The sequence below is a fragment of the Centropristis striata genome, chromosome 23 (genome assembly GCF_030273125.1).
Source record: "Centropristis striata isolate RG_2023a ecotype Rhode Island chromosome 23, C.striata_1.0, whole genome shotgun sequence".
NCBI lineage: Eukaryota > Metazoa > Chordata > Actinopteri > Perciformes > Serranidae > Centropristis > Centropristis striata.
In genome coordinates, this window is record NC_081539.1 from 16,988,231 (window position 1) to 17,012,075 (window position 23,845).

The 23,845-nt window shown below is 40.6% G+C and overlaps 2 protein-coding genes across 4 annotated transcripts; one reads left to right on the plus strand and one right to left on the minus strand.

Annotated features, from left to right (window-relative positions):
* The first annotated feature begins 3,787 nt into the window (after positions 1-3,787).
* Positions 3,788-6,863, plus strand: gtf3ab (general transcription factor IIIA, b). The gene is made up of 9 exons (XM_059326853.1): positions 3,788-3,978; positions 4,087-4,181; positions 4,277-4,373; positions 4,472-4,560; positions 4,654-4,727; positions 5,044-5,124; positions 5,222-5,457; positions 6,472-6,525; positions 6,628-6,863. The coding sequence occupies exons 1-9, from the start codon at positions 3,865-3,867 to the stop codon at positions 6,760-6,762; spliced, it is 975 nt and encodes a 324-aa protein (XP_059182836.1). The 5' UTR covers positions 3,788-3,864; the 3' UTR covers positions 6,763-6,863.
* Positions 6,864-6,997: 134 nt separating this feature from the next.
* Positions 6,998-23,790, minus strand: lnx2a (ligand of numb-protein X 2a). 3 transcript variants are annotated; one of them, XM_059326850.1, is made up of 11 exons: positions 23,669-23,790; positions 20,912-21,467; positions 14,422-14,657; positions 13,142-13,279; positions 12,762-12,961; positions 11,595-12,008; positions 11,160-11,333; positions 10,837-11,014; positions 10,522-10,747; positions 9,437-9,595; positions 6,998-7,763 (listed from the first exon to the last, which is right to left on the minus strand). In XM_059326850.1, exons 2-11 carry the CDS (start codon positions 21,310-21,312, stop codon positions 7,628-7,630), a joined length of 2,262 nt encoding a protein of 753 aa, XP_059182833.1. In that variant the 5' UTR covers positions 21,313-21,467; positions 23,669-23,790; the 3' UTR covers positions 6,998-7,627. The 3 variants fall into 3 exon arrangements, with proteins under 3 accessions (XP_059182833.1, XP_059182834.1, XP_059182835.1); XM_059326851.1 differs by lacking the exon at positions 23,669-23,790 and adding an exon at positions 22,315-22,948; XM_059326852.1 differs by lacking the exon at positions 23,669-23,790 and having other exon boundaries at positions 14,422-14,694; positions 20,912-21,030.
* Positions 23,791-23,845: the final 55 nt, after the last annotated feature.

A 23,845-nucleotide genomic window follows, 5' to 3' on the forward strand; every position in this document is an offset into this window, starting at 1 on the left:
GGAGAAATCCGGATGGAGGCATACGAGGAGGTGAAAGACATTATTAAAAAGAAATGCAACACCGCCACAGTGATAAAGCAAAGAGAAAACACGTGGCAAAGTATTACTGACCGTCTGAATGCGTAAGTAAACACAACTACACACTCACCGCTCCGCTGAAACCTCACAATTACAATCCAAATAGTTAATTCACATTTCCAAAAACGCAGTTGTACTCTGATTATGAATGAGTTGAATTTTTAATTGAAATGGACTGTAGATATGACTGAAGTTTTGTAAATATAACTCCACCAGACTGTATTATTCTTTGATAAATAGATGAGCTAATAAAAGTAATAACTTTAATTTATATAGCGCCTTTCAAAGGACCCACGGTCACTTACTGACTTCATTGGATTTCCTTTTGGAATAGATACATTTTCTCTTTTCTTATATTTAGGGTGTATGTGTCTTCATCTGTAAAAAAAAAAAAAAAAAAGATAAACAATAGCTACTCAATAAAATCGAGGCAACAAATTGCACGCAATATTATTAATTAAATCTAACTACATTACAAGTTGAGTTAATGACTTAACAGGAAGTGCCTGTCAATTAAAAACGGACTAATTCTATTGTGTTGAATTCATTCAAAATTCTCTTGATTTAGAATTACATCCACATAAAGATTATATTTAATGTGATCAAAATAAGTAGATTATATCTCAGACATTTTTATATTAAAGTTACTTAAACAACTGCCTCAAAATCAAGGACACATTTATATTTATTGCACTTGATCAAATATATTAAGTAAAATGAAATGACTACAGAATAGTTTATTACAGTGTCCTTCCCTGGCCACAGAAGACTCTGTGACATCAAAGAGGAGTTCTATAGGATTGCAGGTGAGAAAATCTAGAAATTACAGGACAACTGTTACCAGTCATAATAGGATACTCATTACTTTGTGTTACAGGTTTCCCCAATGTCACTGGTGCACTGGACTGCACACACCTCAGCATAAGATCCCCCCTTAGGGGCCCATGAGGTGGATTTTGTGAATGGGAAATCATTTCACAGCATTAATGTTCAGGTGAACATAACTTTTTGATATTGTCAATTGATGAACACTGTACATTGCTTGTGATGTGCATTGATTGGTTTAATCGTCCTCATCTTATGATTTCAGATGGTCTGCAATGCTGACTGTCTGATCAACAGACATGGACTGAGCCAGGCAGAATGGCCTCAGTCCATGACTCCAGAGTCTTTGGGACCTCTGAAACCTGTCAGCGCCTATCACAAGGTGAGCCACACAACCATTAATAACCACTTTTTACATCATGGCTGTGTCAAGAATGTCACTCTGTTTGAGGTTGTAATGATGAGATTTTGTGTTAACAGGTGAATTCTCTGGTGTGTTGCTGGGAGACAGGGGGTCTGTCTGCCAGCCTTTTCTCCTGACACCATCCACAGACCCCCAGGACGCACAGCAGGCCTACAACCATGCCCATGCCAGGACCAGGACCAGGACCAGGACCAGGCCCAGAGTTGAGATGACCTTTGGCCTCCTGAAGGCACGCTTTCAGTGTCTTCACTGTCCTCCACAATGTGGCCTGCCTGAGGAAGGAGAGGGCCCCCAGAGTGCCCCCAGCCATGGACTGGGACAATCCAGCAATATTCCCAGATGACGACAGTGGTCCTCTCATGAGGGAGCAATATGTGTTGAATTATTTTAGTTGATATGCATACTTTCAATTTAAGTTAAATATGTCCTGCAGTGGCAGAGGAATTTGTTTTTATTTATTTATTTTTTATTTAAATTGATTTGGCCTCTTATGATGATTGTGCTGTATACTGTGTGTATAAAAGCTTGCAGGGAGGCTACTGCATCATTTGTCTGTTCATTCCATGTGTATGGATTTGTCCTGCATTTATTTCAGTGTGCAGACATGCAGGGTGTATTATATTCAGACCTTTGAATGTGTATTTATCCTTGTGTTGTATAATATACTTTGACTCTGTGCTTTCTATCTTGAAGAGTCACTGTGACTTCAGTTTTGAAAGGAGCCGATGGTTTACCTGTTTTGATTTATCCTTATTCAATAAAGGAACATAATGTTACACTTTGTGTACATATTTATTTATATGGGATGTGTATTTTATACGACCGAGTTTTAGGGCCACATTGAGGAAGACAACAAAAGTCATAAATTTATGAGACTGATTCTTTCTGCGGAACAGATGTATTGTCTTGCATCTTTTTAAAGTCCTGATACTTCATTTTTTAAGATAATTTTTTTGGTATTTTTCATGCTTTATTGAAAGTGACAGATAAAAAGGGGGTGACATGCGGCAAAGGGAGCACAGGCTGGATTTGAACCCGGCTCCGCCACAGCAAGGGCTCAGCCTTAATGGTAACGTTCTACCAGTGTGAGCCACCGGGACACACTGAAGCCCTGATACTTCTGACAATGTGATGCTGGCTGATGTGCCAAAAGATTATGTATCTCCTTGTTGGTGAAACCTATACTGAAGTACAATTCCACAAAAAGCTTCACGGCCCTCATTTTAACAACTCTCAAGCCTTATAGTCTATGGGAAACTGTAAATTATCTAATGATTGCAACATCATCTAAAATAATTAATTATCCAAAATGATTGAAATGAATGATCACAAACGTTTAAATAATGACATAGGGTCTAGTTCTATGTGATAACAATGTGTAAAGGGCAGTGGAATAACTATTGGTGTCCGTTTGTGGTGACTGCTGACTGAGATAAGGGATGAGATTAAATAGATCCTGGAACATAACCTGGTCTGGAGCAGGTTTGCTCCACAGACTAAATCTCCATGGTAACTTATACCATAACATATCCCACTGCCCCCTATCCTGCTTTTGTGCAACCGGATCACGGATAAGTTGAGCCAGGATAACCAACATATCCCGGCTTAATCCCTTATCCTAGTTTTGTGCAACAGGCCCCAGTTAGCTAACTCTAGCAAACATTGATCAAAACCAGACCAAGAAATGCTATGGCTGCAAAATAACTTAGTGCACTGAATTGCCCAATGGTGGAGTTCATTGCTGATGAATTTAACTTCTCATTTGTAAAAGACAGAAAAAACAAAACATAATTTTTTTATTTCAAAGGTCACATAGTGTAACCTTAAAGGCTGAGAAAGGTTGATTCTGTTTCACGTCTGTGGGTCACAAAGCATCTTACTGAAAACTACTTTCTGACAACAATAAATCACACCTATCAGAAAACAATATTGGAGGGCTGATAAGATCAAGATTAGAGCAGTAAATCCTCTGTGTGTGTGATTAATGGAGACAGACAGTCGCCTCTCTCCCTGCATGCGCACCACGCGCACACACACACACACACACACACACACACACACGCACGCATGCACACACAGCAGAGCAGCAGATTGGGACGCATGCTGCAAGGAGCCTGGGTGACACTTTTAAAGCCAGAATCAATCAATGTGGAGAAAAGAGTCATGGACGTTTATAATGTTTGAGTATCAATGGGATCACTATTAAACTCAGGGGTCTAAATCATCTTCTAGCATTTCACATGTTGCAGCACTTGTGCCACAATCCTGCACAGCTGAGAGCCAGTAACTGTTGAACATTGGAGTTTTTTTCTGAATGTGTAAAGCTTTTTTTCCCACATTTGCTGCAGTTTAAATGTTTAAATGTGAAAGTTTCAGTTTCAGTGCAGGACACCCCCTTTTGCTGCTCAGATTGGTACATTCCAATGAGATAAATTAAGCACAGGTGAGCTGCTGGTTGTAGGTCAGTAATTGTCCTGCCCCTATGATACTAGTTTTGTTTGTAACCACAACACCACATCTGACATCTCTTATTAAAGATGGGGGAGAGGTTGCAAAGCCAAAAAAGCTATGTTTGCTCTTTTTTTGACTGTAAAGCCACATTCAGTAAGTCGTGGAAACTTGAGGCTCATCTTTGCAAACACACAGGATTGGTAAGTGGCTAGAAGCCAAACAGAACAAATGACACAAATAAGACATAACAGTTAATATAATGTTTGATTGTCCTGTTAATTGTTGGATAAATGTTTCCCTGACCTCAGAAACCATTCTCCTGTGACAACTGCGACAAGAGCTTTTGCACTCGTTATCAACTCACCAGACATGAGCTCAGTCACAGTGGGGAGAAACCACACAAGTAAGCTTCTACATTCCCTATTTAAACTGACTGAGTAGTAAAATGTAACCTTGGTATTTGCTTTGAACTGTTCCCTGCTCTGCTCTGCTCTCCAGGTGTCTGGCTGATGGATGCTCCGAGGCCTTTGTCACAAATGCCAGCATGAAGAACCACATGGCTCGAGTTCACCATCATCAGGAGAAGCAATACAAAGTACAATACTACAAGTTTGCCTTTCTTCTGTGGCACAAGTAGGTTTGGTTTCACTGTGATGCACTGGCTTGCTTTTGCTCTGATTGTTCTACTTTTAGTGTGCTCATCAGGGCTGTGGGAAAGTTTTCAACAAGCGGAACCAGCTGAAAGCCCATACCTGTGAACACCAGCAGATCCTGCCTTTTCAGTGCGTATATGCACCTGATGCAAGAAAAACTGAAATTTGTGTCAGTCTCTGGTCATCACCAAATCTGAGTTGTTGTTTTTTTTTTTGATGTAGTTGTTCTTTCAGTGGCTGCACGAGAGAATTTCCCTCTCATGGAAAACGAAAGCATCATGAGAAAGTGCACGCAGGTAGGTTCAGGGGTGGGTAAAACAAAAAGGGCACCTTCTGCATGTGGTGGGGCACAAGTGTGCAGAATGGGTTTTTTTTTTTTTTTTTTTTTTTTTTTTTAGCATTCAAGTACCCTAGAGGGTACTTCATCATGTTTACTTTACTGGAAGGGCACAATAAAGGGCACTACCGTAGGGGCATTCAAGAGGGCCGTTTTGCTGCATTGTGTTTGAACATTTGTGCACCAAGGGAGATGTTTTGCTCCTCCCGTTAGTACATCAGTGTGTTTGTTAATAACCAGAAGGTTTATTGCTTTAATTTGTGTATGTTTAACAGGTTATCCTTGTGAGAATGAAGCATGTACTTTCAAGGGAAAAACATGGACAGAATATCAGAAGCACAGAAAAGAACACAAAGGTATGAATGTCACACTGGGAAATCTTTTGTCAGATTTGCACACCTTGTTACTTATTGCTGAGTCACAACTGTATTTTAATGACTTCTTTGTTCTCAGTCAAGGTGCCGTGTGGAGTGTGTAAACAGCTGTTTAACAACACTTGGTTCGTGCACCAGCATGAGCTGCGTGTCCACTCTGGGGAGAATAAGAAGAAGCTGTCGTGCAGCAGAAAGGGCTGTGATAAGAAGTTCACCCGCCGCTTTAACCTGGAATGTCATGTACTGGGAGACCATGAGGGCAAGAAGCCCTTCAGCTGTGCGTATGCTGGCTGTGGGAAGAGCTTTGCCATGAAGGTAAACCTGCACTTCAACTTCACTCTCAAAATTAATATTTGTATATCAATTACTCAGCCTGCGTTCACATATTTAAGAACTTTTTTTCCTGCATGCCTTTATGGTAAAGACTCAGCATATCTTAATGACTTAAAGTAAATGGGACAGGTTAACAACAAAACTTTATCAAAACATTATTCTATCTTGCATAATTTAAGTCTCATTTAACATTCATGTGCTTAAATTGTATGATTTACACTTCTGCCACTACTGTCAGGCATAACAGTTATGCATGTGAGACTGTAGTGGTGGTAAGATTTGATCAATTTGGGGAAGTGGTGAGCAAACTACTGGATCAATGAGACTTGGATTATACTGCACGAGCCTTGTCTGTAAACAGAGGCTGACCCCCATTTAATTCAATTAATGAAAGATTTACTACATTTTTTAATTCACTGTGGAGGCATGCAAGGGAAACTAATTTTAGCTAATGGGATGAATAATTAACAAATGGATCATTTCAATAAAGTATTCCTTTAAATGTTGGTCAAAATCATGAACTTCTTTCTCAAACTTGTGGTGTCCAGTCATGCTGATAGTTTGGCTCTACTTGTTTAAGGATTTAACATGTGCACTTAACAGTTTGCTGCAACAAGGAATGTAGTTTGTTGTGCTCAGTTATTAAATTTTTTTTCTGTAAAAGTCGCAGTGATCTACTGTTGCATGGATTCGTTTTTTTTTTTTTTTTTTTATCTGCAACCAGTTTCTACAGAGGAAATGCTTACCAGAAAAGTAGTTTTTGCAAGATGCACTGCTAATTGAAATTGTAATGTCTTTTTCAGTGTTGAGCAGCAGAAGTTGAATATCTGTAACCTTTTATTATACTTTATGGGTAGTGGCAGTTAAAAACCAGAGCACCTAATAAAACTGAAACATCTACATGTCATGTCAAGTGTGTTTGGAGATTTTGGGTGATTTTGAAGCTGTTAAATTGCTGATGCAGTGTAGTTTTTAACTGGTTTCATTGTTCTTCAGGAAAGCCTGTGGCGACATGGAGTGGTGCATGATCCAGCAAAGAAAAAGCTGACGGTAATGTGTCCTTGTTTTTTTTTTTTTTTTTTTTTTTTTAGGAAGTTCTCCCCTCCATCTTGTCCTTGTATGTGTTTATATCTTTTTTGGCTCCCCTTCCAGAAACTGCATCCTAAAAAGAATCAGCCGTGGCGTCTGGCGCTGCGGGCCAAACAGGCAGCTGCAGCCAATCAGGCGGAGACCAACAAGCTCGCTGCAAAGCTGCGCAATACAACTTTAAAGAGTACCAAATCTTGAGGCTGCACTATTTAAATCTGCTTGGTTGTTTTCATTTATGGTGAAGCAAGTTATGATTTTTCTGTTTTTGTTTCTGAAATAAAGCTTCATTAATACAGCAATATACTAGCAATCCTTCTAGTTCTAATAAGCTGCCTCTTGCTCATATAAACATGTCAGACTGCCTCCAAAAGACAGTTCCAACTAGTGGAAAAGCATGCTGGAGAGCCATTAATCCTTTAAAGGAAATGTTTATTAAACAAACAGAACACACATTCACACACATGTATAAAACTCCAGCTGATGGGACAGCTGCTTGTCATGGTGATGAGGCCTAAGGGCAGTTGAGCCCCCAGGGTGCGGCAGGTTTCTAATAAGGCCTGAGGCTTATTCAGCTGGATACAACGCTGGTGTTGCAGAAAATCTTGATTAGAGTGATTACAGGTCATTATCCTAGATGACAGAGGATCACAGGCTACTTTTTTATTTTATTATATCTACCTGCAACGATGCATCCACCTAAATACAGCCCTGGATTCTACAACTGCCTGGTGAAGTGAACACAGCACAGATCGCCTGTTAACAGTTGCAGTACCATTTCTCCCTGCGGGAGTGATGACAACATGACCATATGAACACAGCAGTGTGTTTGTGAGTGCAGTCTGTCGAGTGACGTGGCACGATCTGGATCAGTTCCCACCTGGTCAGGACAGGCTTGGTCCTGCTGGGTCTACTACAGTTCTGAATGCTTTTGGTCCTGGATTAAGCCCGGTATGGAGCGATGTACAGTAGCGTGTACCAGTTCACTTTGGCCAAGGTCGTTCCCAATATAGAACATTCTGGGTGGACTCTGTGTGGTGCGCAGTCTGCTTATGAGCTGGCCCGGCTATACCAGGCTGCCGGGCCAGGAGACCACGGTAAGCGCCACCCGGCTGCGCTGCTCCTTCAGCATGGGCACCAGAGCAGAGTGGCTCATTCCTGCTGTCGACAGGCCGTTGACTGCCACGATCATGTCACCGCACCTAGAGTGACACCAAGAGAGCGGATTACAAACAGGACCTGACAGCTTGGACTGCCGTTCAGATAGCTTTACATTATGGAGCGTCAAACGAAGACAATTGAGATGAAGGAAACATGAGCTGTGACAGGAAGCTTGAAAATATAAAGGACGAGGCTGGCAAAAATGCAATTGTCAATAATTCCCATAAATTAGAATGACTGCTAAAATGATCAGTAGATTATCAATTGATAGTAAATTTATTGGCAATTTTTAGATAAGAAAAACACAAGGGTTGTTTCAAGAAACTCAAATGGGATTATTTACTTTTTTTTATAGATTGATAATGAGATTGTTTTAATTTAATTTGAGTATGAAATTCTATATACGTCAATACTGAAATAAAAATACATTTTAATTAAAATGTCAATTGCTCTGAAATAAATATTTTTAGGTAAATAAGTAAAAGTATAAATATATATTTTTATAGGAATACTTTAAAATAAAATGAATTATAAAATAAAAATCAGCATAAATAGGTGAATGTAAAATTATAGAATAAAAGTCCCCTTAAATAAATAAATGTAGTCCTTTGAGTCCGTTTCTTTATATATTTATTACCTTATTTTAGAATTTATTTCATAGCTAGATTTATTTACAACTGTATTCCATAAGCATATTTATTTATTTATCAGTTTATTTCTTATTTTATAATTATAAGACTGATTTAAATGGCATTCCATAATCAAAGACATCACATTGAGCTCTGGGTAATAGTGATGGGCATTTTTGGACATTTTACAGAGCAAACATTACTTTGTTTACTCAAGTAATAATCATCACATTAAACAATCATAAAATAATTAAATGTATTGTTGGTGTTGGTGGAATTTGTTGGCAATAGGTAAAAATTGATATCAATAGCTGTATCTTTTAATTATTTCAGAAGGGAATGGCATCTTCTTACTGCAGGGGCAGACACTCAGGGGGGAACATCCTCCTCAGTTCAGTTGTGGGAAATTAAATTATACAGAAGTGCTATTTTTGGGACATGTTCTGAAACTTTCAGAAGCATTAGTGAATCCCCCAGAGAGCAGAGCCCACCATTTACTAAATGTTCCAGCTCTACTTCTGAAATGCAGAACATGGTTTACCTAGCTTGTCTCTAACCTGCAATAGATAATGTATTCATATCACTTTATATTATATTCATATCATATGTGTACAAAGATGGGGTCAACAGAATCAGTTTGGTTTATTGGTAGCTGTTTGCATTATCACAACAGATAAGATACTGATGACGGAGCAATAGCGTACGCCTGTGAAGATCAGTATACAAATGAAACCTAATTTACTAAGACAGAAAAGCAAGAGTAACAAAATATGTTAACTTGATATGCTAAGGCAAGACCTTTATTTATTTTTTCTTCAAACAAACAAGTCTTCTATCTGGAGTTTCACTGATCATGAAGCAGTCATTTCATATTAAAGTCCTACTTCTAAAACAAATGGTTAGCACAGAAAACAAAAAGCTGAACAGAAAATGTTTTGCTTTGTCCTTGTAAGGCACTCCGTGGGCGTGGCCTATCATCACGCCACTCTTATCAATCACCAGCTGGAGGTCACAGATTATCTATCTGCTAATTCACCATTATGTCACTGCCAACAGAAGCCACAGCAGAACAACTGATCACTCACTTGAGGCGGCCGTCGTAGTACGCAGGCGTGCCGAGGACGATGGTCTTGATGAAGAACGCCTGGTTGCCGTGACTTTCCTCGTATCCCCCGACGATGCTGAAGCCCCAGCTGCCCGGGTGGCTCCTCCGCAGTACAATCTCATGACTACTGTGCAGGTAGCTGCGAGAGGAGAGCAGAGTGAGCGAGGGAGGGCTGGACGGATGGCAGAGATTTCATCCATCAAGGAGCAAAAATGCTGATTTGTCTTTTATGACTTATAAAATTATTAAAATCTATAAAAAGTAGTGGAAAATCTCTCAAAAATCACGTGTCTTGAATATATATATATATATATATATATATATATATGTATATCATGCAGGGATGACCCTTAATAGTGGACTTTGTAACAGTTTAATCAAAGGAGCCTAATTCGACTGCTAACTTCGTAGCAGTGGTGAAAAATGGAGTTATGAAACAGAGGATTGCACTCTGGCGATATTGGGGAACCAAATGTCTGATTTTACTGAGAATTGCTTGGCTTCTTCTAATAAATAATGATATGTAGTGTATTTTGGCATAAATACCACCCTATTAATAACACTGTTAATTAAAATTAGAAGTGCCAGTACTCATACTCATAAATAATTTTTTTTAAGTCCTATAAATAAATGTACAATGTGCAGTTTGCAAATAATCCTAAAATAACATCAAATCAGACATTCAAACAACCAATCAGCCAGTCTAAAGCCTGAAATTTTGACCTGGTTAACATGAAACAACCAATATCACACACTGATGTATCAAATTAACATGTTGCATTTGTTATCATCAAGGCAAATCATATGTAAACATTTTTATTTCAGTTCTTATTGTCTAGGCGCAGAGAAGAAGAAGTAAAAATGGGAAGTCACTATTATCAGTCATGAGCAGGAAGAGAGCTGTTGATGCATTTTTCAGTTCAATATGACACACAATCATTACCACAGCAACCTCACGTGACCACATTTACATTCAGCACAGCCTGGATTCAGACAGCAGGCTATAGAAATACTAAAACACCACAAAAGCATATTAAAATCCATAATTAACCTATTTTTGCTCACCTGGGTAGGCCCAGCCACATGACCCATGATGGGGACCAGTTGGCATCAAAGTCGCTGTCGTGTGTGTGAGGCAGCAGCTCGTCGTGGTCGGGCTCTTCCACCATGCTGACCTCCAGCACCCGCAGCTGGACCGAGGGCGAGGCAGCGCTAGCCTTCAGGGTGCCCACGGCCTCGCTGTGGCTCAGGTACGTCAAGTCCTGCCCGTTGATACTCAGCAGGACATCACCTGAGGGAGAGATGAGGAAGACGCTGTAGTTTCTGATGTTTTTCATCTGAATTGGTGCTGTTTTTGTCATTCCTGAGGGAGTAGCTCACCTCGTTTGATTCGCCCGTCCCTCGACAAGCAGCCGTGTGGTTGGACGCTTGTCACAAAGATTGGCAGCTCCCCGCTCTTACTGCCCCGCCCTCCTGCAACAGTCATGCCGAGAGACTCGAGGGGCTCCTTCTTCACAGTGATGTGTTTCTCTTTACAGGTCACACACTGGGAAAGGTCCTGGGTGTGATCACAAAGAGGGAAAACACACAGTTTTAGTTGTCAAAATGAGATAGGAGGATCATTTTAAATTTCCGGTGTCACATCAGCGAAGGGGATAGTACATCAACAATAAGTCAATATTGGAAATACGATGTGTTCTTACTCTGTGAGTGCTGGTGCGGGAGAGGTGTAAGGGCACAGGACTCGGGGTAGAGCTGTGGTTAGGCAGGAAGTGATCAAGGCAGTAGAGGTCTCTGGTGGAGCTTGATTTTGGTGGTGGAGGAGGCGTCGGTTTGGTGGGTCGGCCTATCAGCAGGTGGACTCGCTCTCCGCTGGCCTGTGAAGACAGAGTTAGTCTTTAAGGGATCTTTATTTCTCACCTGAATGAACAAATGCATCCTTTTTTTTTAAGGATGATTTTTTTGGGGAATTTTACTGCTTTATTAGATAGTCACAGATAGAAAGGGGAGACAGAGGGGAAGACATGCAGCAAAGGGACCTCAGGCCGGATTCGAACCCGGGTCCGCCGCAGCAAGGACTCAGCCTTGGTATGGTACGCAAGTGTGAGCCACCAGGCTCCAAGCAAATGCATCCTTACCTGTATGATCTGTGCAGCCTGCTCCGGGGTGCCGTGGCGTAGGTCCTGGTCGTTGACTGCCAACACGCGGTCGTTGCCCCGCAGTCTGCCGTCCTTCGCTGCCAGGCCTCCCTCTAACAGATCCAACACAAACACCCCCGACTCATCTGTTCGCCGTACCAGCTTGATGCCCAGCTGCTCTGTTGAGTCCCGCTTGTGCAGGGTGATTCGCAGGGTGGCAGGGCTGGACGGGGCGCCCTCGGGGGTGGAGCAGGGGGCGTGGGGCACAGCTGGGGTGGAGGAGGAAGAGGAGGGAGGCGCCCGGGAGGCACACCGACGCTCCCGGAGTACAGTCAGCTGCAAAGTGGTGCAGGGGCGTGCAAGTGTAGAGCGGGCGAAACTGTGGGGGACGTTACTGATGTCCACATTGTTCACCTTGAGAGAAAGAAATTATGGGCAATTAAAGTTTAATCCTGCATTAATATATTTTTTTAATGGTAATTTGAAGCATTTATTTGGAGTCTTATCCTATAAGTCTCTAATATTAGCTCTGTTTTGGTCTCCACCACCTCTTGAGAAGAACATTTGGCTCTGCCATTTGGCTATTTTTTCATGTTAAATCTCGACCTGGAAAGTAACTAAAGCCGACAACTAAATGAAGCTAAGTACAATATTTGCCTCGAAATGTAGTGAAGTACAAGTACAGGTGCATCTCAATAAATAAGAAAATCATAGAAAAGTTTGTTTATGTCAGTAATTCAATTCAAAAAGTGGAAATAACACATTATATAGATCCATTACACACAGAATGAAACATTTCATGTCTTAATTTATTTAATTTCTTCTAAATATAATGATTATGGCTTACATTTAATGAAGACCTTAAATTCAGTGTCTCAAAAAACTGGAATATAACAAAAGACCAATTTTAAAAAGTATGTTTAATATGGGAATGTTGGCCTCTGAAAAGTATGTCCATCTATATGGCTCAATACTTGGTTGGGGCTATTTGACTTGAACTACTGGAAAATGATATTCCATGATATTCTAATGTATTGAGATGCACCTGTATAAAGTTTTGCTTGTTGAAGGCATCTATATGATGAGATAATGGGTCATGTGTCCAGCATTTGAGTCCAGAGTTTTGGAAGCTCCAGTCAGAAAAAAGGGCGAGGTGTTTGGTTTTACCTGTAGTATCTGATCTCCGGCAAGCAGCCTCCCGTCTCGTGCAATGACCCCATCTCTGTACACTTCCTGAATCACGATGTTGATAAGAGGCGTCTCGTTCCCCCCCACGATGCTGATGCCCAGCTCAACATACGGATTTGCCCGGTGGACCTCTATGGCAGTTATCTCTCCTTCAGGAAGCGAGGGCAGCTTCACACAGCCTTCATGGACACACAGATCACATTACACAGCTGCATTTCAAAATCTAATTCCCACATCTTCCTAATGTTGTCTGAATGTGATTATCCTGCTGTCTGAGATTTCTGCAAGAAGCTGCAATATCTCTCAGATCTCGAGTATTCAGCCCTTTAGGAAGATGCTCAGTAAAAGTGATGTCATACCCTCTTCAGCAGAGAGAGGCGGAGACTCGGGGCAGTCCCAGCCGGAGGAGGTGGAGCTGACAGAGCGGAGCAGGTGGATGCAGGGATTACTGAGGGGCCGCTTCACCCTGGGGACCACACACTCCAATCCTACCACACCTAAAGACAGACAGACATAAAGAGTATGTATATTATTGAAAAATGAAAATGAAATGAAAATCCACTAGATGTCTTTAAATAGTTTGCCTTTTAAGTTCAACCCTTTATTGAACAGAATTTGGTGACTTGATTCAACAAAATAAAAGTCTATCATTTTCTAAAAACACGTTCTACAGTTGCAATGTAATCAAAACTGATTATTTGTTGCGAATCACAAAAAATTCCGATCATTCATTGCTGTTAATATGTCACATTTATCATCCCATTATACAGGTGCATCTCAATACATTAGAATATGATGGAAAAGTCAATTTCCAGTTGTTAAAGTCAAATAGCCCCGACCAAGTATTGAGTCATATAGATGGACATACTCTTCAGAGGCCAACATTTCCATATTAAACATACTTTTTCAAATTGGTCTTTTGTAATATTCAAATTTTGTGAGACACTGAATTTAAGGTCCTCATTAAATGAAAGCCATAATCAATATAATGGATCTGTATAACATGATATTTCCACTTTTTTAATTGAATTACTGACTAATTTATTGAGATCTACCTGTATATACTTAAATAATTTAATAATTAAGACCTTTTACCGTCTAAAAACATTCTCGACCAAACGGTTAAATTGTCATTTTGTGATAAAGGTTGTGATGCAGAAACACAACTTTTATGAAATAAAAAAACATTATTTGCTGCTAATATTTGAACCTGACAGATATATCAGTTGCCAGATATTATCGGACGATATTTGCCTGTCAAAGGCATATCGGTATCAGTGTATATGCTGTCTGATATGCGCCATTATGAAAAAAGAAAAAAAGAGAAAGATAAACAGAAAAAAAAGAATTTCCATTGCTTTTCTCTCAGTGAGGACATTAAAGGGCTGAACGGGCGTTCCCTGTGGCACACCTGGTAGAGCGCATACCACAGAGGCCCGGTCCTCGAAAGCAGGCGGCCCGGGTTCGAATCCGGCTCCGAGCCCTTTCCCGCATGTCTTCCCCTCTGTCTCCCCCTTTCACTGTCAATATCTCTACTGTCAATAAAAGCTACAAAAAATGCCCCAAAAATATATATATCTAAAAGGGCTGAACCATATTGACTTCATCTAAATCTCTTCCCTTGAGTGGATCCACTCACTTTCTTCCTCCGTGCTCTCCTCAAAGGCAGGGTTGTCGAGGCCGGCGTCGTCCGTCCACACGGGCCCGTTCCCGCTGGTGTTGTTAGGTCCGGAGGGCGGGGAGGGCGTGCGGTCCCTCAGGTCTGTCTGTGGGGAGCGGGGAGACCTGGGAGGGCTGGTCACCATCGCTCGCTCATCCCCGCTCTCACACCGCGGGCCGTCCACGCTCATCTGCTGACACCTCGTCCCGGGACACCTTTCACCAAGCAACAGGCGTCAGTTTGTTAGTCCATCTGACGTGTAAAGAGAATCAGGTTCAGCTTCAGTTAATTTAATGTGATGAAATGGATCCCATTAGGGAAAGTCTCTCTTTTCCTTAGAGAAGTGCAGAGGTCACAGGGTCACAAGTAGCTGCGGAGGATTCAGTGGGTGAAGTGACGAAGTAGGAACGATCCGACTGATTAGGTGGAAAATACCAGCGAAAAATGCCGCATATCTTGATTTCAATTTATAATAACCATCAATAATAAATGGTAAACTGATATTTAATTAAACTTTAGTTAATAGTTATTTTGCTATTCACACTGAAATTATGATCTATAAGCTTCCTAATAATAATGCTTTCATTTGTGTAATTTAACAGTTCATTGTTAGACACATTACACCATTTTATATCGTATTTGTTAATTATTACCAAATTATTTATAAACTGTTATAAATGTTATTTGGATAGCTATTATAAAGTTGCAACTGATTCTTATGATTGTTAAATTGTTTTGTAAACCATTTACAAAAAAATATCTGGATGGATATTATAAAGTTAAAAATAATGCTTATAATAATTGGTTAATGATTAATATGTGCTTTATAAGATCAATTTGGTCAGATTAAATATTTTATTGATGATCTATAAAACAGCAATTATTCATGCACCAATAATATATTTCTAAACCGAGTTTATATATGCTTCACAAAGTGTTTATTGACCCCTTATTAAGGTATTATAATCATCAGTTGCCATCCAAATAGTGTTTACCATTTAAAAATGATGGTTATTTTATTAATGTGATGTAAGACTGCACTAAGTATAGTATAGAAGTATATGAGGGGATATTTGTAGGGGCATGATTGTATATGTGCATAAGTGACCCTGTGTTAATTAAGTACATCTGTGTGCTCTCCATGTCAGACACATTTGTACATGAGCAGGCTTATTTTAAACAAGATAATAGTGAAAAATGTCCATAATAATTTCCCCCAACTCCCAATAACTCATGAGTTTGCTTGTTTTGACCAACCAATAGTCCAAAACCTAAAGAAAATCAGTTTACAATGATATAAAACAGATGGTATTTTTGCTTTATAAGTGACTTAAATGATTGGATGACGACATATAGGTCAGTTTCAAAAAGTTATGTGCTTTCCATAAAAGCAAAGACAACTGTGATGGAGACAGGTACATCAGCTCTGTCCCACAAATAGAAAGTATTCACTTAAAGACAATTAAAAATAAACACAGACAGACTCTAGGGATCAATGTGGTCTCACCCTTAATTGACTCTGAAGTATTTACTGTAAGTGGCAGCTATGAGCTGGTTGAATTATTTAATGCTTCCATCCTTCACTTCCTTCCTTCCTCTGAAGAAAAAACAGGCCCATGAATAACAGATATTGCTTTTACTTTGCTCTTAAAATATTTAAAATAAAACGGTACAGTCAATAACAGTGTTGTAATGCTATGTGGCATTATGTAATTTAAAGGGGCATACACAACACTTCTGTGTGTGTTGGGCCCGAGGTTATTATAGTTAATTGAAACTTAAAAACTAAAACAAGGCGTGAAAAACATTTTAGTTAACTGAAATAGCATTTAAATCATAGAAAAAAAGGAAACAATATTGTGCATTTACCAAACTAAGTAAAATAAAATAAATATATAAAATGTCTTCAGTATTAGACTTATACAGACATGTATATATGTTTACTGAGACTGGGGTGTCTACCCCTTCACAAAGTGTTTTGTGTGTATTATAAAAACCTATTCTGAACTCCTTAAATCTTGCCCCTAAAATATACCCCATATATATAATAAAATAAAATAAAACTAATACTGAAACTGATATAAATTAAATAAAACCTAACCTTAAATGAGTAAACCCACCCTGAAAACAAACTGAAATGAAAGTGAATAGAAAGCAAATATTTTAAATGAAATAATTTAAGAATAAGAATAACTTGGCCATGTAAAACATATAGTAGGTGTACTTCAGATGATTTCAGTGTGTCTGGGCCTTTATTCTCACTAAATTTTAATTATCTTTCATGTCTACCTTTGAGCATTTCCATCAAGACCAAGTAGAAACAGTCTTGAGAGTGAATGGGTTAAACGCTTTTTCAAACAATATGCAAAACAGGCTGAGCTCATTTAGAGGCTTTAATTGGAAGATTCAGGAACAGTGAAAGTACCCTTAGTTCTCACACCACCAGTAATTAGATCAACCAGCCTACTTTGACCATCTTGACCACCGTGGAACACTGCGGCCTGGCACTCTCATCTGTTAATCTAATGTCCAGTGACCGATCCCTCTCTTGGCTCCTGTTACTATCTTAGACCTAAGTCTGCAGGGCAGGCGAGCTGCGAGCCCACGTGGGCCAGAGGTTTAATCTTTACTAAAGAATGTCACGTTAGTCCTCAGTCACCTCGTTTGATCTCTGCTAAACCATCGTCCTTTGTCTTCTCGACGCCAACATGATGTGCTCAACCTGCTGCTGATGTGATTGATTAAAAGGTCTGGGACATATGGTTTACATGGGCTGCAGCTACGTTAAGAACACTAGCAGAAAACTCAGTCATTTTCTGTGACTTTATGAAATAAAACAAAAAGGTACATAAAAGAAACAAAATGAGCATAGAAGATACAGTCATGGAAAAAATGATTAGACCATTATGTTCTTCAATTTCTTGTTCATTTTAAAGCCTGATATAACTAAAGGTACATTTGTTTGGGCAAATATAATGATAAGAACAAAAATAGCTCATAAGAGTTTAATTAAAGAGCTGATATCGAGCCATTTTCCATAGTTTTCTTGATTAAGATTTTGGTTATTATCAAGAAACCATGGAAAATGGCTAGATATTAGCTCTTAAATTAAACTCTCATGAGCTATTTTTATCCTTATCATTATATTTTTCCAAACAAATGCACCTTTAGTGGTACCAGGCATTAAAAGGAACAAGAAATTGAAGAAAACAAGGTTGGTTTAATCATTTTTTCCATGACTATATAGTTTAAATGGGATGCAGCTAAGCAATGAACACTAACGGAGAACTCAGTAATTTTCTGTGACTTTCTGAAATAAGACAAGAAGGTAAATCAAAGGAACAAAATGAGCATAGAAGAGACATTCCCGTTCAAATCAACATAGCAGGATGGTCAGTGTGGCGACCATTTTTATGTGTACCAGTGCCCATTAACCTACATATAAGCGTCCGTATAAACTGAATTACAGCAAGTCACAGACTCACTGAAATTAGTTTTTGCAGTAACAACCAAATGAGCAGCATGCAGAGTCAGGTGCCACATGTGTAAAATTTGCACATTGCTATCGCCAGATGAGTGACAACTTGGTCCTCCAAATTTTCTGTCACCTGTGTAGCATTAAAGCATAGTGGACTCAAGCTAATGTAACCTTTCTTCTTTACAAATTTGGATTACTTTAATTACATAAGCTCAGTCTAACAGTCCCTCCGTCTCGACTGCAGCTTCAGAAAGACAAGCTATTTAGCTAATTAGCCAGCAGTCTGTCTCTAAACTAACGAGTGTGACACGCTTTATGGCTACAATGGCGTGTGTTGTCACCAACTAACAACACTCCCACTTGAATAGACTTACGGGTTTTGCTGTTACAGCATGACTTGGTCTGGTGTTACCAGTAGCTTATCGTGGCTAATATTAGCCAACGTTAGCTAAATTTAGACCAAACATACTGACTTTAAATGACTCTTCTCTGCTTGTGCGAATATGTTTCTACCATTTATTGTCTTCCTGTAACTTGGAGCAACAGCGGCCACTGTGTTTATTAAAAGTTACATAATTCTCACTTTGTGGTAGGGGTCTCGACTGTGAAAACAGCTGACTCAGAAAATCTTTTAACACCTTGTTAGTGGTAGCTTGTTAAGGAAAATCTCCACGACTTAACTGAGGTGTTAGGCAATCACTGGATATCCAGTCAACAAGCAAGCGGCAAAACACAAATGGATGGCTCTCAGGCAACAGACACCATATTAAAGGATTACTCATTTACCTCATAGTCTCAGTTATCCAGTTGTACTGCCATACTTATCAAACACATGCATTTTTAGTAAAATTTTACTATTAAAACACTTCAGCATAAACCATCTGCATGAGTTATGCTAGAGTTTGTGGACAGATGTTGTAGTTTTGCTGTTGTTAAACCCAATTTACTTCAATTAATCAAGAATTCTCTCAGTTTTCTTCACTAATTGAAGGTAACACCAGGTGAGTAATTGATATACAAATAGTCCTTTTGCGGGTAAAGTTTTCCTTCACAAAAACAATTTACTGCTCCCAAATTAACAACACTTATTGTAATTTTGGTCTACATGAAATGGCCATCTACGCTCATTCCAAAAACAACACTTCTTTTTACAATTAACACTTGAAATGATGAAGACACATATTGGGTTGCAGTACAACAAAATGTAAACCATACCTTGGTGTTGAGTAAACTTAAATAAATAACCATCACACTAACAACAAGGGGTAGATACCCTCTAATCTAAAAAGAAATCAAGTTTGGATTCAAATCAACTGCTATTATAAAGCTTTACAAGATATTTAGTCAATGCAGATCTATAAGGAACCATAAAGAGCGTTTAGTACAAGAAGTATCTACGTTTCTACACACTTACAGCACCAAAATATTTGTACCAAGCAAAGTAAAATTACTATATGCTGCGTACATTCTCCAAGCACTGCTACATTTATTCTGATATCGTCTGATGTGCAAAATGTACACAACCTCAAACCATGTAACGGCAACAACAGCCTAACCTGATGCATAGACAAATGCACACACACCGCCTTGCATTTCAGTGCAAGACAGGGCAACAGAGAAAGCAAGAAAGATTAAAGATTAAATTGAGAGACACACATGAGAAAAGGTAAAAGAAGCCAGTGAGAGAGAAGTGCCAGTGTGCCACCCTAAGTCACTCTGACTCACCACAGGCCAGGGTTGCCTTTGGCTGTCTCACAGAAGAAATGGTTGAAAAGGTCTCTGGTGTTGAAGTTGCTCAGCATGATTGCAGAATGAGAACATGGAGCTCCTGGTCAGCCAACCCATGACTGCGGTAGGGAACCACTAATCCCCCGTCACATGACCTACAGCCTAATAATCCCCTCAGGGTCTCACAGCACCTGGTCCAAATGGGCCAAAAGCCAAAGTGTGTGGATGGACGGAAACACTTGAGGTCAAGGATGTCGGGTAAGTCTAACCTCTCTGGACTAAGAAACTGTGAGCTATCAAATCTACTATGGCATCTTTAAACGTTCCCGCCAGAAATAAGCCAATCATTAGGAATGGAGGGATTAAGAATGCAACTTTTTAAAATCATACAAAGGTAACTAGAGTTGTCTTCTTTAAAAGATTTATAGTTTGGACTAAATAATGTCAGAAATGTAATGTCTGTTAGAGGGCCTTGTTTTTTTTGGGCAACTATTGAAAACCCCAAAACGTAAGTTTACTTTCATAGACGACCAGCTAAACCAGTAGATTCTCACTCAACCAATTAATTGTTAGAATTTCTGCAAGAAAAGTAATACGAGTAATCGTTATCTAAACTGTTGGCAATTAAATGTCCGCTGATTTAATAATCAATTGACTTATCCTTTCACCTATAACATTCTAGTAACTAGTGCCTTTGTAAATTGGCTGATTGGTTTCAATTAGTGGTGTTACTATATATCGATATGAATGACAACTGATAATAACATTAAAAAATTTTCATGTTAAAGATTTCATGTTAATAATACAAATAAGATCATATAACATAGATAATCTAGCGCCTCTTAAAGTTCTCATCTGGTTGCCTTTTTACGATCAATTAAGTGTTATTGTCCTTTTTGTACAGTTATGTTTTCAGACTCTCTCACCACCTCCCCACACTCAGATTCTGAATATAATTAATTTGCCAAATAAGAGACAAAACTCACACTAAACAAAGTTCAAGATCAGTTTGACTGATACGTTATTATTGTTATTTTCATATTTTTTCATATTAATTTTCACAATTATATAATTCCTGTGAATTCATGTAGTGGAAATGTGATATTTTGACAACCTTAAATTACAGATACAATAAAGCTACATTACCTGCATAAGACTTGTGAAACCTGGCTGTCATGCTTGCATAGTGTGTGATCTGTGTGTGTTTGCACTCAGCTCTCATGAAAGCATCCGTCTATTATGTGTGCATGTGAGCTTTATTACCTGTGTTTGAGGTGTGCCTCCAGGTCACATCGTGGCATGCTGAGGGAGCAGACAGGGGTCAGTGGGCAGGACACAGACAGCTTGTCCAGCAGCTTGTGCACCAGTATGCTGGACCTGCGGCACGCCTGCAGCTGCAGCCGCGTCCTGTCCAGCGGGCAGAAGTCCCTCTCCTGGAGGAAGCTCCGCAGGCAGCGAGCGCAGAAGGTGTGTCCGCACGGCGTGTCCAGAGGCTGCACCAGCGGCTGCAGGCAGATGTGGCACACCAGGTCGTCGTCCACTTCCAGACGGTAGTTGTAAAGGTGGTTCTCCCAGCTGCGGTGGATCTGGCCACATTCAGGACACAGAGCCTCCAGGGCGGCTGGCTCCGCCGGTAGAGCCACCTCGCAGCCGGGGCTGCCCATCTCTGCTCCTTCGACGCAACTCAGCTTTGGCACAAATGACTCCAGTGGGACTGCAGTGTTGGGAAGGGGCACACGCACTCCTATCCCATAAGCTTCACAGGATGAAGAAGTTACAGAGAGGACAGATGCCCCCCAGTGGCTGATGGCACATCACCCTGCAGGTCAGAGGGCAGAGAAAGAGGGTTAAACAGCTGTTTCAGCAAAACAACAAGTGTCTGATTATGTGCTTGTGCATTTATTCATGTGGCAAATGCTTTGTGCACGTGAGCCCACGTGTCCGCATGAGATCGAGAGTGGCACTGTGTGTGTGTGTGTGTGTGTGTGTGTGTGTGTGTGTTGGTCAGTGAGTGTGCTGAGATTATGTATTGCTGCTCCTGTCCACTAATCTGGCAGTATAATCTCTCTTTTTCTCTCGCCTGGTGCAATCTTCCAATTCCACAGAGAGGGAATTATCTGGGATTGAGGCAGAGAGAGGACACAGATCAGAGGAAGTGGGATTGGGAAAGCAACAGAGAGGGAAAGTAGTGCCAACCAGGGGTAGAAGAAGAGATAAGAAGAGTGGTGAAAGAGATTAATGGGACGTAAAAATCTGAAAGGGGGCACAAAACAAAAAGAAAATGAGACAGAAGAGAGGATGTGTGAGGCCATAAAAAGAGATGAAAACAAAAAAAAGAGAAGAAAATCAATTCTTTACACATTCCCCACAGCGATCTTGATATTTCTGGCTCAGGCCATGTACAGTAGATGCACTCAGTCTCCTCTGCAACAGAGAGAGAACATGCCTGGAGCAAAGTCTTGAAATATAGCACTCCACGAGGAGAGGTTGTCCCCAGAGCTAATGCACTGTGTGTGCTGATCATTTCCACAGTGTTTCACATCCAAAGCCATTCAGACCTTCAGACGTTCTATTAGCCAAGCCCCCCCTGTGGGCCTGATGCAATCAGTGGACAGCAGAGGGCGTGCCTCAGCTCACAGCAGGTCCAGCCAAGCCACAGTGACTACCTGCCTCTGTTCCAGCAGGGGTCTGCTCTTGTCTCCATGACGACCTGGAGCCTGTGCTGCTCAGCGGGGCTTGACATTCAGAGTGTAGCCGGAGAAGGATGCAGAGGAGCCACACAACAGATGTATTTCTCTCAGCAGGATGCTCTGCTCCTCCCTGGTGCAGCCTGAGAGCTTGTCAGACAGTGGAGACGAGGATGAGAGCCCCCTTGATTCATTTTTTTAGCTGCCTTTTTCGCCTCGTACTGGACCGGTAGTTACTTATTTCAGCCTCCTTTAAGTACGTGCTCCTGTCTGTGTGTGACTGGCTGCTTCTGTCTCTATCCTGCAGCTGGACATGAATTAATCATGAGGACACAAGGCTTCTCTGTTCCTATAACAAAGCTGTGACATCACCACATCACACACACATCACACACACAGACTTTGTGGACATGCAAGTATAAGTCCACACAAGCAGAAACACATCATGCACAAGAGCTTTTTTAGATCCTGCGAATAGTCCTTATCAATAAGTAAAGTCTTCAGGTTTTCACTGTGGCAGCAGTTTAGAGCCCCAGCCATGAAAAGCACTTAAATCTATTTTAAACATAGCTGGACTCTGCAGCAACAGATTCTTTTACACAAGTCATATGAAGACTGGCAAATGCTTGTGAAATATCTCTCTTTTAATCCCACTGTGTATCTGTGTAAGAGTCCAAGGCCATGCTGTTATTGCCATTGCACTGCTTTCTATATTATTAAATAACAGTCTTGGCCCTGCACCTGCTCATTTTTCATTTTTTCAGAGATGACAATCTAATCTTACAACACAGTACAAGCCATGGACAAACCTCGCCTGCAGGAATGACATTTTTCAAATAAGATGGGATGATGGTTTAGGCCACAGATTTAAAATCTCAGGTCCTGTCGGCTTAGCCTACATTTTCATAAACCCCCATCTCGTCGTCTTTTATCTTAAAACAAAATCTAGCAAGGCCACTTGCAAGAGCAGGCCTGCTGCTGCTCTGCAAGGTCTGGCTGCCTTTTTTTCCACAACAGTCAGACATGCAATGATAACAACAAAAACTGACACTGATTTAATTGATAATTCCCACCGTTTCTCACTGTCATGGCCCTAATTTACCTATGCAACGCATAAACTGGAGTGTCAGGATGTATAAGCTACCAGTAGACACATTTGATTAGACAGGACCATTTTTGTAATCATTTTACCCCATCTGTCTGACTCCCTCCCACCCTCCACAAGCGGAAAAGCTAGGACAGATGAAGCGACAATGGCAATATCAATGCACAGCACAGCCACACACTGACACCGTTCATGCAGCCTCTGAATATAAAGCAGATGTAATGTTACCTAGTCCGGCTGCTGCGCCGCGACGTGCACTCCGGCCCCAAAAAGGGGGACGATGATTAGCTGCTGGACCTCAATCACGCATTCACCGCAACGGCCCGTTCTGCAAACCCGCACGAAAACGCCCCCGTGCCTTTGGCGGCACTGGCCCCGCCCACTGCTGTCCGTCAACGGGGATGG

Bases quoted from the DNA above. Each gene is read 5' to 3' on its own strand.
- gtf3ab (XM_059326853.1), top strand. From the start codon at position 3,865: ATGGGGGAGAGGTTGCAAAGCCAAAAAAGCTATGTTTGCTCTTTTTTT. The intron at 4,374-4,471 runs GTACAATACTAC...TTCTACTTTTAG, and splicing joins ATCAGGAGAAGCAATACAAA to TGTGCTCATCAGGGCTGTGG. The intron at 4,728-5,043 runs GTAGGTTCAGGG...TATGTTTAACAG, and splicing joins TCATGAGAAAGTGCACGCAG to GTTATCCTTGTGAGAATGAA.
- lnx2a (XM_059326850.1), bottom strand. From the start codon at position 21,312: ATGGGCAGCCCCGGCTGCGAGGTGGCTCTACCGGCGGAGCCAGCCGCC. The intron at 11,334-11,594 runs GTAAGGATGCAT...CTGTCTTCACAG, and splicing joins AGGCTGCACAGATCATACAG to GCCAGCGGAGAGCGAGTCCA. The intron at 9,596-10,521 runs GTGAGCAAAAAT...CTCCTCTCGCAG, and splicing joins ATGTGGCTGGGCCTACCCAG to CTACCTGCACAGTAGTCATG.